This window comes from Bombina bombina, chromosome 2, assembly GCF_027579735.1.
Source record: "Bombina bombina isolate aBomBom1 chromosome 2, aBomBom1.pri, whole genome shotgun sequence".
In the NCBI taxonomy this organism is placed as follows: domain Eukaryota; kingdom Metazoa; phylum Chordata; class Amphibia; order Anura; family Bombinatoridae; genus Bombina; species Bombina bombina.
In genome coordinates this window covers 208928016-208947571 of record NC_069500.1, presented here as the reverse complement: position 1 = coordinate 208947571, position 19556 = coordinate 208928016, and the positions used below count along the sequence as shown (strand labels likewise).

At 40.5% G+C, this 19556-nt stretch overlaps 1 protein-coding gene across 2 annotated transcripts in view; it reads left to right on the top strand.

The window, feature by feature from the left end:
* SSBP2 (single stranded DNA binding protein 2) overlaps nt 1-19556 on the top strand; it is a 557604-nt gene that overhangs the window by 483675 nt on the left and 54373 nt on the right. For both annotated transcript variants that reach the window (XM_053701463.1, XM_053701462.1), the window contains 3 exons: nt 16882-16941; nt 17021-17087; nt 18562-18632. In XM_053701463.1, coding sequence (XP_053557438.1) covers nt 16882-16941; nt 17021-17087; nt 18562-18632 — 198 coding nt within the window. The remainder of the gene's footprint in view (nt 1-16881; nt 16942-17020; nt 17088-18561; nt 18633-19556) is intronic.

The following is a 19556-nucleotide window of genomic DNA, read 5'->3' as shown; positions in this document are numbered from 1 at the left end:
ACGCCACTTTGCAATTGGCTAGGTTAGCGGCTAAGAATTCTGGGTTTGCTATTGTGGCGCGCAGAGCGCTTTGGTTGAAATCTTGGTCGGCTGATGCGTCTTCCAAGAACAAGCTACTTAACATTCCTTTCAAGGGGAAAACGCTGTTTGGCCCTGACTTGAAAGAGATTATCTCGGATATCACTGGGGGTAAGGGCCACGCCCTTCCTCAGGATCGGCCTTTCAAGGCAAAAAAATAAACCTAATTTTCGTCCCTTTCGTAGAAACGGACCAGCCCAAAGTGCTACGTCCTCTAAGCAAGAGGGTAATACTTCTCAAGCCAAGCCAGCTTGGAGACCAATGCAAGGCTGGAACAAGGGAAAGCAGGCCAAGAAACCTGCCACTGCTACCAAGACAGCATGAAATGTTGGCCCCCGATCCGGGACCGGATCTGGTGGGGGGCAGACTCTCTCTCTTCGCTCAGGCTTGGGCAAGAGATGTTCTGGATCCTTGGGCGCTAGAAATAGTCTCCCAAGGTTATCTTCTGGAATTCAAGGGACTTCCCCCAAGGGGGAGGTTCCACAGGTCTCAGTTGTCTTCAGACCACATAAAAAGACAGGCATTCTTACATTGTGTAGAAGACCTGTTAAAAATGGGAGTGATTCATCCCGTTCCATTAAGAGAACAAGGGATGGGGTTCTACTCCAATCTGTTTATAGTTCCCAAAAAAGAGGGAACGTTCAGACCAATCTTAGATCTCAAGATCTTAAACAAGTTTCTCAAGGTTCCATCGTTCAAGATGGAAACCATTCGAACTATTCTTCCTTCCATCCAGGAAGGTCAATTCATGACCACGGTGGATTTAAAGGATGCGTATCTACATATTCCTATCCACAAGGAACATCATCGGTTCCTGAGGTTCGCATTCCTGGACAAACATTACCAGTTCGTGGCGCTTCCTTTCGGATTAGCCACTGCTCCAAGGATTTTCACAAAGGTACTAGGGTCCCTTCTAGCTGTGCTAAGACCAAGGGGCATTGCTGTAGTACCTTACTTGGACGACATTCTGATTCAAGCGTCGTCCCTTCCTCAAGCAAAGGCTCACACGGACATTGTCCTGGCCTTTCTCAGATCTCACGGATGGAAAGTGAACGTGGAAAAGAGTTCTCTATCTCCGTCAACAAGGGTTCCCTTCTTGGGAACAATAATAGACTCCTTAGAAATGAGGATTTTTCTGACAGAGGCCAGAAAAACAAAACTTCTAGACTCTTGTCGGATACTCCATTCCGTTCCTCTTCCTTCCATAGCTCAGTGCATGGAAGTGATCGGGTTGATGGTAGCGGCAATGGACATAGTTCCTTTTGCACGCATTCATCTAAGACCATTACAACTGTGCATGCTCAGTCAGTGGAATGGGGACTATACAGACTTGTCTCCGAAGATACAAGTAAATCAGAGGACCAGAGACTCACTCCGTTGGTGGCTGTCCCTGGACAACCTGTCACGAGGGATGACATTCCGCAGACCAGAGTGGGTCATTGTCACGACCGACGCCAGTCTGATGGGCTGGGGCGCGGTCTGGGGATCCCTGAAAGCTCAGGGTCTTTGGTCTCGGGAAGAATCTCTTCTACCGATAAATATTCTGGAACTGAGAGCGATATTCAATGCTCTCAAGGCTTGGCCTCAGCTAGCGAGGGCCAAGTTCATACGGTTTCAATCAGACAACATGACAACTGTTGCGTACATCAACCATCAGGGGGGAACAAGGAGTTCCCTGGCGATGGAAGAAGTGACCAAAATCAGTCTATGGGCGGAGTCTCACTCCTGCCACCTGTCTGCTATCCACATCCCAGGAGTGGAAAATTGGGAAGCGGATTTTCTGAGTCGTCAGACATTGCATCCGGGGGAGTGGGAACTCCATCCGGAAATCTTTGCCCAAGTCACTCAGCTGTGGGGCATTCCAGACATGGATCTGATGGCCTCTCGTCAGAACTTCAAAGTTCCTTGCTACGGGTCCAGATCCAGGGATCCCAAGGCGGCTCTAGTGGATGCACTAGTAGCACCTTGGACCTTCAAACTAGCTTATGTGTTCCCGCCGTTTCCTCTCATCCCCAGGCTGGTAGCCAGGATCAATCAGGAGAGGGCGTCGGTGATCTTGATAGCTCCTGCGTGGCCACGCAGGACTTGGTACGCAGATCTGGTGAATATGTCATCGGCTCCTCCTTGGAAGCTACCTTTGAGACGAGACCTTCTTGTTCAGGGTCCGTTCGAACATCCGAATCTGGTTTCACTCCAGCTGACTGCTTGGAGATTGAACGCTTGATCTTATCGAAGCGAGGATTCTCAGATTCTGTTATCGATACTCTTGTTCAGGCCAGAAAGCCTGTAACTAGAAAGATTTACCACAAAATTTGGAAAAAATATATCTGTTGGTGTGAATCTAAAGGATTCCCTTGGGACAAGGTTAAGATTCCTAGGATTCTATCCTTCCTTCAAGAAGGATTGGAAAAAGGATTATCTGCAAGTTCCCTGAAGGGACAGATTTCTGCCTTGTCTGTGTTACTTCACAAAAAGCTGGCCGCTGTGCCAGATGTTCAAGCCTTTGTTCAGGCTCTGGTTAGAATTAAGCCTGTTTACAAACCTTTGACTCCTCCTTGGAGTCTCAATTTAGTTCTTTCAGTTCTTCAGGGGGTTCCGTTTGAACCCTTGCATTCCGTTGATATTAAGTTGTTATCTTGGAAAGTTTTGTTTTTAGTTGCAATTTCTTCTGCTAGAAGAGTTTCAGAATTATCTGCTCTGCAGTGTTCTCCTCCTTATCTGGTGTTCCATGCAGATAAGGTGGTTTTACGTACTAAACCTGGTTTTCTTCCAAAAGTTGTTTCTAACAAAAACATTAACCAGGAGATTATCGTACCTTCTCTGTGTCCGAAACCAGTTTCAAAGAAGGAACGTTTGTTGCACAATTTGGATGTTGTTCGCGCTCTAAAATTCTATTTAGATGCTACAAAGGATTTTAGACAAACATCTTCCTTGTTTGTTGTTTATTCTGGTAAAAGGAGAGGTCAAAAAGCAACTTCTACCTCTCTCTCTTTTTGGATTAAAAGCATCATCAGATTGGCTTACGAGACTGCCGGACGGCAGCCTCCCGAAAGAATCACAGCTCATTCCACTAGGGCTGTGGCTTCCACATGGGCCTTCAAGAACGAGGCTTCTGTTGATCAGATATGTAGGGCAGCGACTTGGTCTTCACTGCACACTTTTACCAAATTTTACAAGTTTGATACTTTTGCTTCTTCTGAGGCTATTTTTGGGAGAAAGGTTTTGCAAGCCGTGGTGCCTTCCATTTAGGTGACCTGATTTGCTCCCTCCCTTCATCCGTGTCCTAAAGCTTTGGTATTGGTTCCCACAAGTAAGGATGACGCCGTGGACCGGACACACCTATGTTGGAGAAAACAGAATTTATGTTTACCTGATAAATTACTTTCTCCAACGGTGTGTCCGGTCCACGGCCCGCCCTGGTTTTTTTTAATCAGGTCTGATAATTTATTTTCTTTAACTACAGTCACCACGGTACCATATGGTTTCTCCTATGCAAATATTCCTCCTTAACGTCGGTCGAATGACTGGGGTAGGCGGAGCCTAGGAGGGATCATGTGACCAGCTTTGCTGGGCTCTTTGCCATTTCCTGTTGGGGAAGAGAATATCCCACAAGTAAGGATGACGCCGTGGACCGGACACACCGTTGGAGAAAGTAATTTATCAGGTAAACATAAATTCTGTTTTTGATGTCCCTTCCTCTTTCGAAGTTCTTCCTATACCAGATCATGTTTCAGATATTATTGCACGAGAATGGGAGAAGCCTGGGATTCCTTTTTCCCCTTCTCCAATTTTTAGGAAGATGTTTCCTATTGCTGATTCTATCAAGGAATCTTGGCATATGGCTCCTAATGTGGAGGGAGCAGTTTCCACTCTGACCAAGAGGACCACTATTCCTATTGAGGACAGCTGTTCCTTTAAATATCCTATGGATAAGAAGTTGGAAGCTTTGCTTAAAAAGATTTATGTTCACCAGGGGTATCAATGGCAACCGGCTGCATGTATTGCTACGGTTACTAGTGCGGCGGCATATTGGTCTGATTCTATTCCGCAAGATATTCATCTTTTTTCCATTTTAGCTCGCAGAGCTTTATGGTTAAAATCCTGGTCTGCGGATGTGTCTTCTAAGTCTAAGCTTTTGTCTATTCCTTACAAGGGTAAGACATTGTTTGGGCCAGGTTTGGCTGAGATTATTTCTGATATTATGGGAGGGAAGGGACATTCTCTTCCTCAGGATAAAAGAATAAACAGAAGGGTCGGCAGAGTAATTTTTGTTCCTTTCGTAACTTCTCTGGTAAATCTTCTTCCTCCAAGTAGGAACAGTCCAAGCCATCTTGGAAGTCAAATCAGTCTTGGAAAAGGGGAAGCAGTCCAGGAAGCCTGTTGCTGACTCAGCATGAAGGGTCTGCCCCGATCTGGGAATGGATCATGTGGGGGGCAGACTTTCTTCGCTCAAGCTTGGGTTTGAGATGTTCAGGATCCCTGGGTGGTAGATATCGTGTCCTAGGGTTACAAACTGGAGTTCAAGAATTTTCCTCCCAGAGGCAGGTTTCTTCTCTCTGTAAACCAGATAAAAGGAGAGGCATTCTTACGTTGTGTTCAAAATCTTTCTGACATGGGAGTGAAAGTTCCTGTTCCGGTTCAGGAACAGGGTCTGGGTTTTTATTCCTATCTCTTCATTGTTCCCAAAAAGGAGGGAACTTTCAGACCTATTTTAGATCTCAAGAGTGTAAACAAGTTTCTCAGGGTTCTGTCTTTCAAGATGGAAACTATTCGTTCCATTCTTCCTTTGGTTCAGGAAGGTTAGGTTCAGTGGATCTAAAGGCTGTGTATCTGCATATTCCCATTCACAGGGATCATCACAGGTTCCGAAGATTTGAATTTCTAAACAAACATTTTCAGTTTGTAGCTCTTCCTTTTGGTCTGGCAACAGCTCCCAGAATTTTTTCAAAGGTCCTGGGAGCATTGTTTGCGGTGCTTCGATTGAAGGGTGTTGCAGTGGCTCCTAATCTGGATGACATTCTAGTTCAGGCTCCATCTTTTCAACTAGCAAACTCCTACACGGAGTTGTCTTTTCTGCGCTCCCACGGTTGGAAGGTGAATTTAGGAAAAAGTCCCTTAATTCCGGCTACAGGAGTGGTATTTTTAGGGACCATTATAGATTCTCTAAAGATTAATTTTTTTCTGACAGAAGCAAGAAAGTCAAAGATTTCAATATGTGTCTTGCTCTTCAGTCCCTTCCTCGGCCGTCAGTGACTCAGTGCATGGAGGTTATTGGTCTGATGGTTTCAGTCATGGACATCATTCCATTTGCTCGGTTCCATCTCAGACCTCTGCAGTTATGCTTGCTCAGGCAGTGGAACAGGGATTATGCAGATCTATCTACAAAGATTGTTCTAGATCAGATGTCCAGATATTCTCTTCCATGGTGGTTGTCTCAGGATCTTCTCTCTCAGGGAACTTGCTTTCGCAGACCTGCCTCAGTGATTGTAACCACGGATGCCAGTTTGCTGGGCTGGGGTGCTGTCTGGGGTTCATTAAGGGCTCAGGGTTTATGGATTCAGGAGGAGTCGGTTCTTCCAATAAATGTTTTGGAACTGAGAGCAATTTTCAATGCTCTTTTAGCCTGGCCTCAGCTAGCTTCAACCCAGTTAATCCGGTTTGTCGGACAACATAACGTCAGTGGCTTACATCAATCATCAGGGAGGAACTCGGAGTTCCTTGGCCATGACAGAGGTAGCCAAGATTATTCAGTGGGCGGAGATTCACAACTGTTGTCTGTCTGCTATCCACATTCCAGGGGTGGACAATTAGGAAGCAGATTTTCTGAGCAGACAGACTTTTCATCCGGGGAGTGGGAACTTCATCCAGAGGTATTTTCCAGCTTGATTCTCAGTTGGGGGCAGCCGGAGTTGGATCTCGTGGCATCTCGTCAGAATGCCAAGCTCCCTAGGTTCGGGTCGAAGTCAAAGGATCCTCAGGCTGTTCTGATAGATGCTCTGGCAGTTCCTTGGACTTTCAGCCTGGCATATGTGTTCCCTCCGTTTGCTCTTCTTCCTCGGGTCATTGCTCGGGTCAAACAAGAGGGCATCAGTGATTCTCATTGCTCCGGTGTGGCCTGCAGAATCTGGTTTGCAGATTTGGTGGAGATTTCTTCCCTTCCACCTTGACGTCTTCCATTAAGGAAGGACCTGCTTCCTTCATCCAAATCTCGTTTCTCTGATGCTGACTGCTTGAAGATTGAACGCTTGATTCTTTCTAAGCGTGGTCAATGAGTCAAGTCATTGAGACTATGATTCAGGCTCATAAGCCTGTGACTAGGAGTTATTATAAGATTTGGCGTAAAAATTTGTATTGGTGTGAATCCAAAAGCTTTTTGTGGAGTAGAGTTAGGATTCCTAGGATTTCCTCTTTTCTCCAGGAGGGTTTGGAGAAAGGTTTATCTGCTAGTACCCTGAAGGGTCAAATTCAAGCGCCTGGCGGATGTGCCAGATGTTCATCCTTTTTGTCAGGCCTTGGTTAGAATTCGGCCTGTGTTTAAGTCTACTACTCCACGTTGGAGTCTTAATTTGGTTCTTAGAGTCCTTCAATAGGCTCAGTTTGAACCTATGCATTCTTTGGATATTAAGATGTTATCTTGGAAGGTTTTGTTTCTGGTGGCTATTTCTTCGGCTCGTAGAGTTTCGGAGCTTTCAGCCTTACAATTTGAATCGCCTTTTCTTATTTTTCACTCTGATAAGGTAGTTCTGCGTACTGCCTTGGGTTTTATTCTCAAGGTTGTTTCTGATAAGAATATTAATCAAGAGATTGTTGTTCCTTTGTGTCCTAATCCTTCTTATAAGAAGCGTTTGTTGCACAACCTGGATGTATTGAGGTGGGTAGGAACACTATAGAGAATAAAATTTTATATAAACAAATTTTCTTTTATTTGATTTCTTATACAATAAAAAGATAAAAAATGATAAAAAATGCTCCTTGGTTCTTAAAATAGATTGTTTAAAAACAAATGCTAAAAGTTTTTTTCTTTTTTTAGCGAAAAATGGCAAAGACAAAAAAATTAAGCAGTAGGTATAGTTAGTATACACAGTGGATTAGGGAGCATGAGCGGTTAGTAAACAATGAAATGGGGTTAGAAAGATATGTTAGACAAATAAAGATAGAAGGATATTAGAACATAAAAAATCTTAAAACAAGGCAGAGTGCTATATTAGCAGGTTACCAACTTATTGCATATAAAAAGCAGTTTGCTGCATATATTAGGTAGCGTATTGCACACCAAAAAGGGTGTTGTACATAAACAGCGTATTGCACATAAAAAGCAAGCTTTAGTATATGAAAACAAGCCTATATGAGTCAAAGCAGGGTTATATTAAAATGTTGTATGAAAAATGTTCTTTTCTGTGCACAGGTAAAGATTGTGGCAGGTAAAGGTTAATGCCGTCTCTTTATCTTAGGGGTACCTTATATGATCAAGATATAGCTTGTTCAGTGTTCCAATCCTGACTTTTCAGTAGGAATATTCCCGGATTTTTGGTGTAGCGGTAAGACCAGGTTATCTTCAAATTGTTGGTTCCAAAAGTAAGCGTCTGATGGTTTACAGATGGGATGTCTTATCCTGTTTCTTTCACTTAATGGTAAATCCAGGTTACCATTAAGTTTTTCCAAACGGCATACAGGCCTGGTGAGTTGTAGATGTAACGCCTTGTCTAGCGTCTAAAAGCAGGGTAATTCCCGTCCGGTCTTTTCCTCACTGGTTTGCTGGAGGTAATAGTCTGACGTCACAGACTACGGTGGCTCAATGTGGCCAAAAAAGAAGTAACGCGTTTCGGTCGTGGACCTTTCTCAAACTTCTGATTTGGTTAGTGTCCATGGTGCTCTTTTTATAGCGGAGCATGTGTCCTAAAAAAGTGTATAAGCACCTCCTTATATTTTGCATATTATATGACTTATGCGTAAATAGCAAAATGGCAAATTTAAGCCATAATTGGTTAGCATATATTAAACAATAAAATATATATAGTATAACGCACAGAAAAGGTTTATAAAAGAAAAAGCCGAGTGTTAGAATATGTGTATATTTATTTAAGTAGATTTATATGCTGTGCTCTGCAAGTGAAAATGTCTAGGGCTGAAAGCAGGAAAAACATTAAAAAAGCTTTTTGCCTGAGAGGTTGCGCTGTTTTTAGAGCAGTATTGCTTGTAAGCCAGAGACAGTTTTTTGCTCTGCACTTATTTATAAAAAATAATAAATATAGACATAAAAAATATATACAAAATAATGATGAGAATCAAAAAAAAAAAAAAAAAAAAAACACTGGATGGAGACATAGTATATCTATTAAAATACGTTATAGTTATATTATATATGCAGGATGATTTTGTATAATTATTTACAGAGAGAGTGATTCTATATATATTTTCTGGGGGTATTTTTAGAGAATAAGTTATGTGAGCCTATGTATATGTATAGTAATAAAATATAATATAATAAAATATATTTTATCTTCAAATGACAATTAATGTAGAACATTTCAAATCCCTAGACGTCCATCAGAGGACTTTAAGTTCAACATATGTCTAATTGGCTTATCAATAAATTATTCCTGCAAAAAACTGTTTAAATTAAACTCTAAATTCATGCCCTTGGGGGTTAGGGTGTCTAAGTCAAAAATCCACTTGGCCTCTGATCTCAAAAGGCCATGGGTCGGATTCCCTCCTCTCCAATTTTTTCTTAGTTTGTCTATAATAGTGTAGCTAAAGTGCTTCAGATCGCCATTATTGCATTTTTTAAAATGTCTGGGTACTGGGAGTTCTCTATTCCTATCATCGTTCATGTGTTCAATTGATGAGATGTGTTCCCTAATACGATCCCGAGCTGTTCTATCCGACTCGCCCACATATTGGGCCCCACAGCTGCATTCTAATAGATATATAATATGTTTGTCCGTACATCTATAGGTTCCTTTTATGTAAAATTCCTTCCCTGTTGTTGTGGATCTAAAGGACTTTCTTTTTGTGGCATATTTGCAGGCCTTGCAGGTGCAGCATGGTAAAAAGCCTTGCACATCCTTTCCCCATAAATCTTTCTGGTTTTTCATATTCAATTTCTTTTTAAGGTCTGTTGGCACTAACATATTCTTTAGGTTTCTAGACTTTCTATATATTATTTTTGGATATTCGGGTAGAGATGAACCTAAAACTACGTCTTTTTTTAGGATAGGCCAGTGCTTTTTCATGATTTTTTCCATGATCCCTTTGTTACAATTGTACTGTGTTAGAAAGGGGAGAAACATTTCTCCAATCTGCGGCTGTTCTTGTTTATGTTTATTGAGCAATTGTTCTCTTGGTTTATTTTTACAAATTGACATATCTGCTTCTATTTTTTCTTTTTTGTATCCCCTCTCTTCAAACCTTTTTAATAAAATGCTTGACTGTTTTAGATAGTCTTCATCGTTATTACAGTTTTTTCGAATCCGAGTGAACTGGCTTTTGGGAATGTTATCCTTCCATCTTTCTAGATGACAGCTGGTCACATGTATATAATTATTTGCGTCAACGGGTTTAAAATAGGTCTTGGTTAGAATTTTATTGTCCACTATTCTGATATCTAAATCTAGAAATTGGATGTTTGAGTTACTGCTGGTGTAAGTAAATTTTAAATTATTTATATTGTTATTCATGCGAGATATAAACCAGTCTAGATCTTCTATATTCCCTTTCCACACTATCAGAATATCATCTATATACCTTTTATAAAGAACCAGGTTTGCTCCCAGATCTATGGAGTCCAGAAAAATATGTTCCCAAAGACCCATGAATAAATTGGCATAGCTGGGAGCAAACCTGGTTCCCATGGCTGTACCACATTGCTGGACGAAATATTTGTCTTCAAAGACAAAGAAGTTATGGTTAAGGATAAATTTAATACTTTCTATAATAAATTCCTTTTGCTCTTTTGGTAGAGAGTGATCTTGGTTTAGATAGAATTCAACTGCTTCCAAACCTTTATGATGTTCTATACATGTGTAAAGTGCCAATACATCGCACGTGGCCAGGATATAATCGCTTTCCCATTCTAAATTTTGTAGTATAGTCAGGACTTCTGTGGAATCTTTTAGATATGAGGGGAGGTTTACTACATATTTTTGTAGGTATTGGTCTACATACTGTGATTGGCCGTTAATGAGCCTATCCCCGATATTATTGGGCGGCCTGGAGGAGAAGTGATACATTTATGTATTTTAGGTAGGCAGTAAAACAGTGGGATTTTTGGAAACCTCATAGACAGAAAGCCATATTCCTTATCATTCAGAATGCCTGATTCGTTAGCCCTTAAAAGAAGTACATCTAATTCCTTTTTATAAATAGGGGTGGGATCTCTTTTTAGAATTTTGTATGTCTTAGTGTCATTCAATAGAGTGTATGCCATATCCATATATATTTCTTTGTCTAAAATAACAATCCCCCCACCTTTGTCTGCCGGTTTGACTATGATATCTTTGTTTCTTTCTAGTAATTTTATAGCTTCATATTGATTCTTATCTATATTTGAGCGTGTTTTATTTAATTTATTTTCGTCTAAACTTTTAATATCATCTAGAACCATTTTTTCAAAGGTTTCTATTGCTCCCCCTTTTATGTGTTTTGGGTAAAAAGTGGATTTTTGTTTTAGGTTAGTATGTACAAAACTATCTTCTTCCAAATCTTGGTTCGAGGTAATTTCTCTTTCCAAAGAGGTTTTTAGAAACCATTTTTTTACTGTTAGGTTTTTTATGTATTTATGCACATCGATATAAGTATTAAATTTTGATATCAACCTGTGTACTTTGAGGTTATTTTTTCAGCTCTTTCTCTATTGTATAATTCAGACTTGGTCATCTTCGCATACTTTTTCTAAATTTTACAAATTTGATACTTTTGCCTCAGCAGAGGCTTTTTTTGGGAGAAAGGTTCTTCAAGCAGTGGTGTCTTGTTTAGGTTAACTGTCTTGTCCCTCCCTTATCATCCATGTCCTCTAGCTTGGGTATTGGTTCTCTACAGTAGATAAGATGATCCGTGGAATCACTGTGTCATTAGAAAAAAAACATAATTTATTCTTACCTGATAAATTTTATTTATTTCTTGACATGGTGAGTCCACGGCCTGCCCTGTTTTTCAGACAGTTTACTTTTCTATAAACTTCAGGCACATCTGCACCTTAGATTACTTCCTTTCTCCTTTCCCTTTGGTCGAATGACTGGGGATTGTGGGTAGGGGGAGTGGTATTTAACAGCTTTTGCTGTGGTGCTCTCTGCCTCCTCCTGCTGGTCAGGAGTGATATTCCCAACAGTAATTAAGATGATCCGTGGACTCACCATGTCAAGAAAGAAATACATTTATCAGGTAAGAATAAATAGTTTTTTTGCACTTAAGTTTCAGAAAGGTTTGTTCTAACATTCTGCGTAAATCAAAAGCATATCAGTCGGTTATGCACAGGCTTTCCATATTTTCTCGAAGATTTTATAGCTTTCAATAAGCTTTTTTAAACATTTTAAGTATTTTGTTGACTGCATTAATTCCACTATCCTTATGAACTATAAGCTCAGAAGGAATGTCTCTATTTACTCTACTAAAATTGAGTTATTTCTGCTAGTGCTATCTCTTGTGTTTTGAAACTTCTGTTGAACAAATATGCAAGGCAGTAACATGCTCTACCCTGCATACATACAATAAGCTTTACCAATTCATTGTGTTAGATAAAATCTTTGTTGAATGCACTTCCTGTAGACTTAGGACATTTTATTCCTGTTTATACACTAGTGGTTATGTACCAGAGTAAACCTTTTAAAGAAATAAATGTTTTCCACGTAATGTGGGGGAGAAGCAGATTTACAGTTCTGATAAATCAATTTATTTATAGTAAAAATGAGCCCTTCCTGGTCTGTTTCTCCGAGTCATGTTAGGGGACATTTCCATTTTTACCTCTCTCCTCTTTTTCATTCCCTGTCTTAGTAGATCCTAGCTATTCTTCAACAGATGGAAAGGGTGGGGGTATTTGTGGAGAAGAGAAGTAATGCAAATACTTTCTACCTACTCTGTGGTACAATGCAATATACCCACCTGTTTCCTAATATGTCACTTAATTTATTAAGACATTGATCATAATTATAAATTTGACTTGGTAAAATCTTTAAAGCTGAAATAGGCTTATTAAAACAGTTTGAGCCTGACCAAACTTTTACATGCCATGTATTAAGGTGCACGAAGAAAAAAGTAAAAATAAAGTTTGCCTTCCAAAAATAGGGAGAGTCCACGGCTTCATCTCTTACTGTTGGGAAATACAACCCTGGCCACCTGAAGGAGGAAAAACCACACCAGCCAAAGTCTTAAATATCCCTCCCTTTTCCTCATTACCCCAGTCATTCTTTGCCTTTTGTCACGTTAGGAGGTGGCAGTGAAGTGTCAGAAGATTCGGTGAAGCCTGAAAAAGGGTATCTGCCCTTCAAGACAGGATTGGATATTTAAGTAGTCATGTTAACCTCTCAATGATTTTGATGAAAGTTAGAGTCTGGAGATGCTGGGAAAGTTTTTTTTCTGTGAAACCATCAAGACTACTGCTAACATCTTCTAAGTAATCAGTGTTGACGAGTTTCACTGCCTGCTTTTTCCCACTCAAGTCCATGTCAGGAACGCTGCTATAAGACTTTCACACTTTAGAGGCTGTGTTCTGTTCCACAACATGGATCATTGAGGTAAGATTGTTTCAATTTTTACATATAAAACGCTATAACAGGGTCACAGTGTGGCTCCTTTATACCTTGATAGGATCCAGGGTTAATATCCTCTGAAAGGGGTTTATTGAACAGTTGGGGTTAATTAATCAGTGTATTATTTACATGCTGCTTTGTGTGATTTTTTTCCCTGGGCTGATAGACTGTGTGTTTTTGGCTGGAACAAACAGGTTTCACTTTTAAGTGTTGCACAGCTCCTATTACATGTTGTACTTGTAATAAAAGGAGTATTGTCTTGCACTCCATGTGACCGAGTATGGTCTATGTTCATTTCTTCTATTCTGGCTGAGACTTGAACCTCAGGAGAGCGGTTCCCTCTGTTAACTGTCTGGGTCTAGGAGGTGGTGAGTGCCCCAGCCATTGGGAGTATAAAGGTGCAGTTTTCTATAATAAAAAAACTTGTACTTCCTTCCTCTTCCCTTCAAGAGAGAGAGATTTTTATTGGTCCAGGCCTGGACTCCATGATTTCTACGGTTACCGGAGGCAAGGGTGCCTTCCTACCGCAAGATAAGAACAAGTCTAAGGGATGACAATCTTCTAATTTTTGTTCTGACAAATTCCAACGACAACAATCCTCCTCCAAGCCCGAGCAACCCAAGAGTACTTGGAAGCCTGTTCAGTCCTGGAATAAATCCAGGCAGAGTAAGAAGCCTGCCAAAAACAAATCGGCATGAAGGGGCGACCCCCGATTCAGGATCAGATCATGTAGGGGTCAGATACGTGGGTCTTGGAGGTGGTATCTCAGGGATACAAGATAGGCTTCAAATCTCATCCGCCAAGGGGCAGATTCCTTCTCTTGAATCTGTCTACCAGACCAGAAAAGAGGGATGCCTTTCCAGGGTGTGTTCGGGATCTATCCTCCTTAGGAGGAGTTGTCCCGGTGCCTATCGAAGAAAAAGGTTTGGGTTTTTATTCAAACCTTTTTGTGGTCCCAAAGAAGGAGGGAACTTTTCCACCCAATTCTGGACCTAAAGTGCTTAAACAAATTTTTCAAGATGGAGACGATAAGGTCCATCCTTCCTTTAATTCAGGAAGGCCAGTTTATGACCACTATAGATTTGAAGGATGCTTACCTTCATGTGCCAATCCACAGGGAACACTTTCAGTTCATTGCCCTTCTGTTGGCCTAGCTACTGCTCCAAGAATTTTTACAAAGGTTCTGGGGGCTCTTCTAGCAGTTGCCAGAACTCAGGGTATTGCAGGAGCCCCATACTTGGATGATATTCTGGGGCATGAACCATCCTTTTGTCTTGTGGAATAATTATTGGAGTCCCTTCACAGTCTTCTTCGATCACATGGATGGAAGATAAACTTGGAAAAGAGTTCTCTTATACCAAGTATCAGGGTGGAATTCCTGGGTACTATAATAGACTCCATATCCATGAGGATATTTCTAACAGACAAGAGATGTTGCAAGCTACCTTCGGCATGAATTGCCCTCCGGACCTCCTTGAGTTCCTCTGTGGCTCAGTGTATGGAGGTGATTGGTCTCATGGTGTCCTGCATGGACATCATTCCTTTTGCCAGGTTCCATCTCAGACCATTACAACTGTGCATGCTGAGGCAGTGAAACGGCGATCATTCAGATCTGTCTCAACAGATTGTATTAGACAAGAGCTCTCTTGGTGGCTCTGTCCAGATCTGTCCAGAGGGACATGCTTCTTAAATCCATCCTGGGGGATTGTGACTACAGACGCAAGCCTATCCGGATGGGGAGCTGTTTGGGGTGCCAGGAAGGCACAGGGGTTGTGGACTTGGGAGTCCTCCCTCCCGATCAATATTTTGGAGCTACGGCAATTTTTAAGGCCTTGAAGGCTTGGCCACTTCTGGATTTGTCCCAGATTCCAATCGGACAGTATAACCTTGGTGGCTTACTTCAACCATCAGTGGGGGGAACGAGAAGTTCCTTGGAGATGAAGGAAGTATCTCAGATTCTGGAGTGGGCGGAGGCCTACAGCTGTTCGCTGTCAGCGATCCACATTCCGGGTGTGGACAACTGGGAGGCAGATTTTCTCAGCAGGCAATCCTTCTATCCAGGGGAATGGTCTTTCCATCACGAGGTGTTTGCAGATATATGCAGCAAGTGGGGAACACCGGAGATATATCTCATGGCGTCCTGTCTCAATAACAAGTTACCCAGGTATGGGTTGAGGTCAAAGGATCCCCAAGCGGATCTAATAGATGCACTAGCAGTGCCCTGGAGGTTCAAACTCATATCTTTTTCCTCCATTACCGCTTCTTCCTCAAGTGTTGGCCCGCATCAAGCAGGAGCGGGTATCGGTAATCCTGATTGTTCGCGGATCTAGTGGGGATGTCCTCATCTCCTCCATGGAAGTTACTTTGTCGCAGAGACCGGCTGATACAAGGTCCATTTGTTCATCAAAATCTAGATTCTCTGAGGCTGACTGCGTGGAGATTGAATGCTTAGTCTTAGCCAAGAGAGGTTTCTCTGAGAGTGTCATTAATACTCTTATTCAAGCTCGTAAACCAGTTACTCGGCGTATCTACCACAAGGTGTGGAGGACCTACTTATTCTGGTGTGAAGAGCGTGGTTTTTCCTGGCATAGAGTTAAGGTTGCCAGGATCTTATCTTTTCTCCAGGATAGGCTAGAGTAGGGCCTTTCTGCTAGTTCCCTGAGGGGACAGATTTCAGCCCTGTCAGTTTTGTTGCACAAGAGACTGGCTGAGCTTCCAAACATGTAGTCTTTTGAGGCTCTGATTAGGATCAGACCTGTGTTTAGATCTGGGGCTCCTCCTTGGAGCCTAAATCTTGTTCTTCTGGTTTTGCAACAGGTTCTGCTTGAGCCCCTCTACATTCCATGGCCATTAAATTGTTATCTTGGAAGGTTCTCTTTTTATTGTCTATTGCCTCTGCGCGCAGAGTTTCTGAGATCTCAGATTTGCAATGTGAGCCCCCATATCTGATTTTTCATGCAGATAAGGCAGTTTTACGTACTAAATTAGGTTTTCTTCCTAAGTTTAGACAATCTTCCTCTTTGTTGTCTATTCAGGGAAGCGTAAGGGGCAGAAGGCTACTTCGACTTCCCTATATCTTTGGTTAAGGAGCGTCATCCGCATGGCTTCCTCTTGGGCCTTTAAGAACGAGGCCTCTATGGATCAGATTTGTAAGGCGGCTACCTAATCCTCCTTGCATACTTTTTCAAAATTTTACAAGTTTGATGTTTTTGCTTCGGCTGAAGCAGCTTTCAGGAGAAAAGTCTTGCAGGCTGTGGTGCCCTCAGAATAGGGTCCGCCTCTTCCTTTTTGTTCCCTCCCGTTATTCATTCAGTGTCCTCTGGAGCTTGGGTATAGTTTTCCCAACAGTAAGGTATGAAGCCGTGGACTCTCCCTATCTTAGGAAGGAAAACATAATTTATGCTTGCCAGAGTCCACGGCGCCCGTCCTTTTTTTTCTTGTCTGTGGGCGGTCCCCTATTTTATTCTTCTGGCACCATTTATACCCTGTTTCTCCTACTTTTCCTTGTTCCCTCGGCAGAATTACTGGGGTAATGAGGAAGTGGGAGGGATATTTAAGCCTTTGGCTGGGGTGTCTTTGCCTCCTCCTGGTGGTCAGGTGTTTCCCAACAGTAAGGAATGAAGCTGTGGACTCTCCCTATCCAGAAAGAAAGGAATTTATCTGGTAAGCATAAATTATGTTTTTGTGTCTATAAAATTATTAAACCAGATTGATTTATTCATATGATATATATATATAGATATATAGAGAGAGAGAGAGAGAACTTATGCTGTTGAGTGCTTGAATAGTAGTATCTGTTACTGCGCAAAAATAGTGTGTGTTACTTCACAAGTAAGTTTTATCTGGTAAAGCATTGTAAGCCGTTTACTGTCAACAGTAAAACAGGATCTTGTTTGTTAAAACCGGTATCAGTGGGAATTGTGTTGGTTCAATCCCAAACACAAATCCTATATACATGAAGTTTTGAAATATACAAGAGGTTTCTGAATATGGACAACCTAATCCTATTTATACAATACTGAACTAAACCATTGTTGCACGTTTGTTTTTTATTTTTTAGCCTTTCATGTCCCCTCGGTATCCAGGTGGTCCAAGACCTCCATTAAGAATACCCAACCAGGTAAACATAAAGTTGCTTCCTTCATTAATGTTTCCTAATGTCAGTTGCTGGTTTTAGGTAACTTCTTTGTATCGTCTAGGGTCTTGGGGGTGTTCCAGGGAGCCAGACATTACTTCCCAGTGGAATGGACCCATCAAGACAACAAGGTTTGCAGCCCTCTTAAATACATTTCATAAACATAAAGTGAATGTAAATTTACTAAAATAATAAGCATGAAGTATTTTGTTAGTATCTATAAATGTAAAAGCATTTGCTGAATTACTCTGTAGTGCTTAAAGTGATGTGCTATTTGGTTAATATGTAGTAATTTGTCTGTAAATGTGCACTTTTATTGCTTAAAGGGATTTAAAACTCTAAAAGTATCTTAGACACTTTTTGCATGAAATTGGTTTTTAAAAGGACATCAAACACCTCAGACTTTGTTTAAAATGATGCACTCATAGGCTCTGATGTCAAAAGCATTGTGGCAATAGCGATATTTAAAACGGAATCCATTGTGCAATCGAGATTACCGGCAAAATTTAAAAAGGACTAAAATCAGTGTTTGAAAGTTACCATACATCTCTGTGGGGGTGATGCTTTTCTGATACTGGCGAAATTTCAAAAGCAGCATCGCCACCTACATTGAAGTTGTAATATAAATTATCCCTTTACCCAGTACTGTGGCGCAATACAATTTACACGTTGCAACTGAAACGCAACCCCTTTTGTTACAATGCAATGCAACAGTGAAACTAAGACATCAATAATACACCTAAAGGAGTTTATGGACTGTGGCTATATTATATATATGTATATGCAATGTTTTATATGTATTGGATAATACTAGAATATGTATTTTAATTATGATTTAAAAAATTGTGTCCTTTGCTTTTAGTGTGTTTTTTTTTTTCTTAGAAGAAGATTTAGTGTTCATGCTATTATTTCATAGGAAACAGTAGCCGTAACTTTCTAGTTTTATTTACTGCCACTGTTATGAACATGTTAAAATATTGTCACTGCATAATATACAAACATTAGGAAAATAACACGTTTGATTCAGTGCAGTCGCAATATTATAAGTATAACGTTTAGAACTGTGAAAAATTATATTGGCAGTAAATAAAACTAGACAGTCGTGAATATCGTCTTCTATGAAATATTAATATCATGAACACAAAATCATCTTCCTAAATAAAGACAAAAAACACTAGACCATAATTAAAATTTATATTATAACATTATAAAATAATAAAATATAAATAAAACAATGTATAAACATGTTTAATATACCCACGACTTCGATAGGTTTAATAGAAAAGTTTGTTTTTATTTTCTTCTTTATTAACAATTGGGTAAAAAAGCATAATTTAAATATCTCCTATATGCAACCAAGAAAAAAAAATACTGTCGCTGTCTGTGTTTTTGTGATGTTGCCTCAGTGCAAATACCTTGTGTGTTTGTGATTTGTCTCTTCAGTAATCTTAGTGATCACAACAAATTCAGTGTCAGCATTTTGCTACATATAGGTGAAAAGCATTGCACTTTACAGTGCTCACTTTGTAATCCTCCTTGTAATAAAAGAAAAAGTCTGCTCATTTAAACACTGCCTGCAATTAAATTTGGTGTTGATGTTTTCAGGGCATCCGAACATGGGTGGTCCAATGCAAAGAATGAGTGGCCCAAGAGGAATGGTTCCTTTAGGCCCACAGGTATGTTTTACTTATTTATATTATATGGTTTGCCAATGTGTGATTTTCTGTATTCCATTCTGGCCATATTCTGTAATGCATACATTTAAAGGGCTTATTTCTGATATTGCTTATTAACATTGTGTGTCACATTGTTGAAGGTTATTGTAAAACCTAATTTAAAGTCCTGTTTTCTGGCTTACTGTGACAATAGATATTGCCCCATCCTCAGCAAGGATGAGCAGAAACTCTACAATCCCAGTCTTGGGGTTTAAAAAGGCCCATACGTATATGTCTTTACTTATGCTAGACTTCAATTAACCCTTCATTCAGAAACTGCCAGCTACCATTCATTAGATTAGCCAGACTGGGGGATCTCTCTCCCGCCTTCACTGGGGTGGGATTTTGCTGATCACTCTTGTATATAGGATTGCTGCATTATTCATGTTCTCAGTATAGGTAGTGCTTTCATCAAGGATAAACTATTTTCAATTGACAAAATAAAGGTAAAGTAGCTATCTGTAAACAATATAAAACAACCCAGTTGCTAAAATGGATCTTGTGGAACACTTTAAAGGGCATGAAAGTTTACAGTACAATGTCCCTTTAAAAGGCACCACCAATAAGCTATAAAATATGTTTTTTTACACTAGAAAATCTTTATCCTGCCCATAAACCATACACAGTAAAGCTGGATTTATATACTTTTCTTAAACCCTCTGTGCTGGTTTAATAGTGTTCACATCGGGACAATGTTCCAATGTAAACACTATTTGTAAAACTTAAATAGAAACATAGCATTTGACGGTAGATAAGAACCAAAAAGGCCCATCAAGTCTACCCATATTACATGTTACTTTTTCCTTAGGATAGCCTTATGCATGTCCCAGGCATTTTGTAATTCCTTTACAGTCTTTGTGTTTACCACCTCAAATGGAAGTTTAT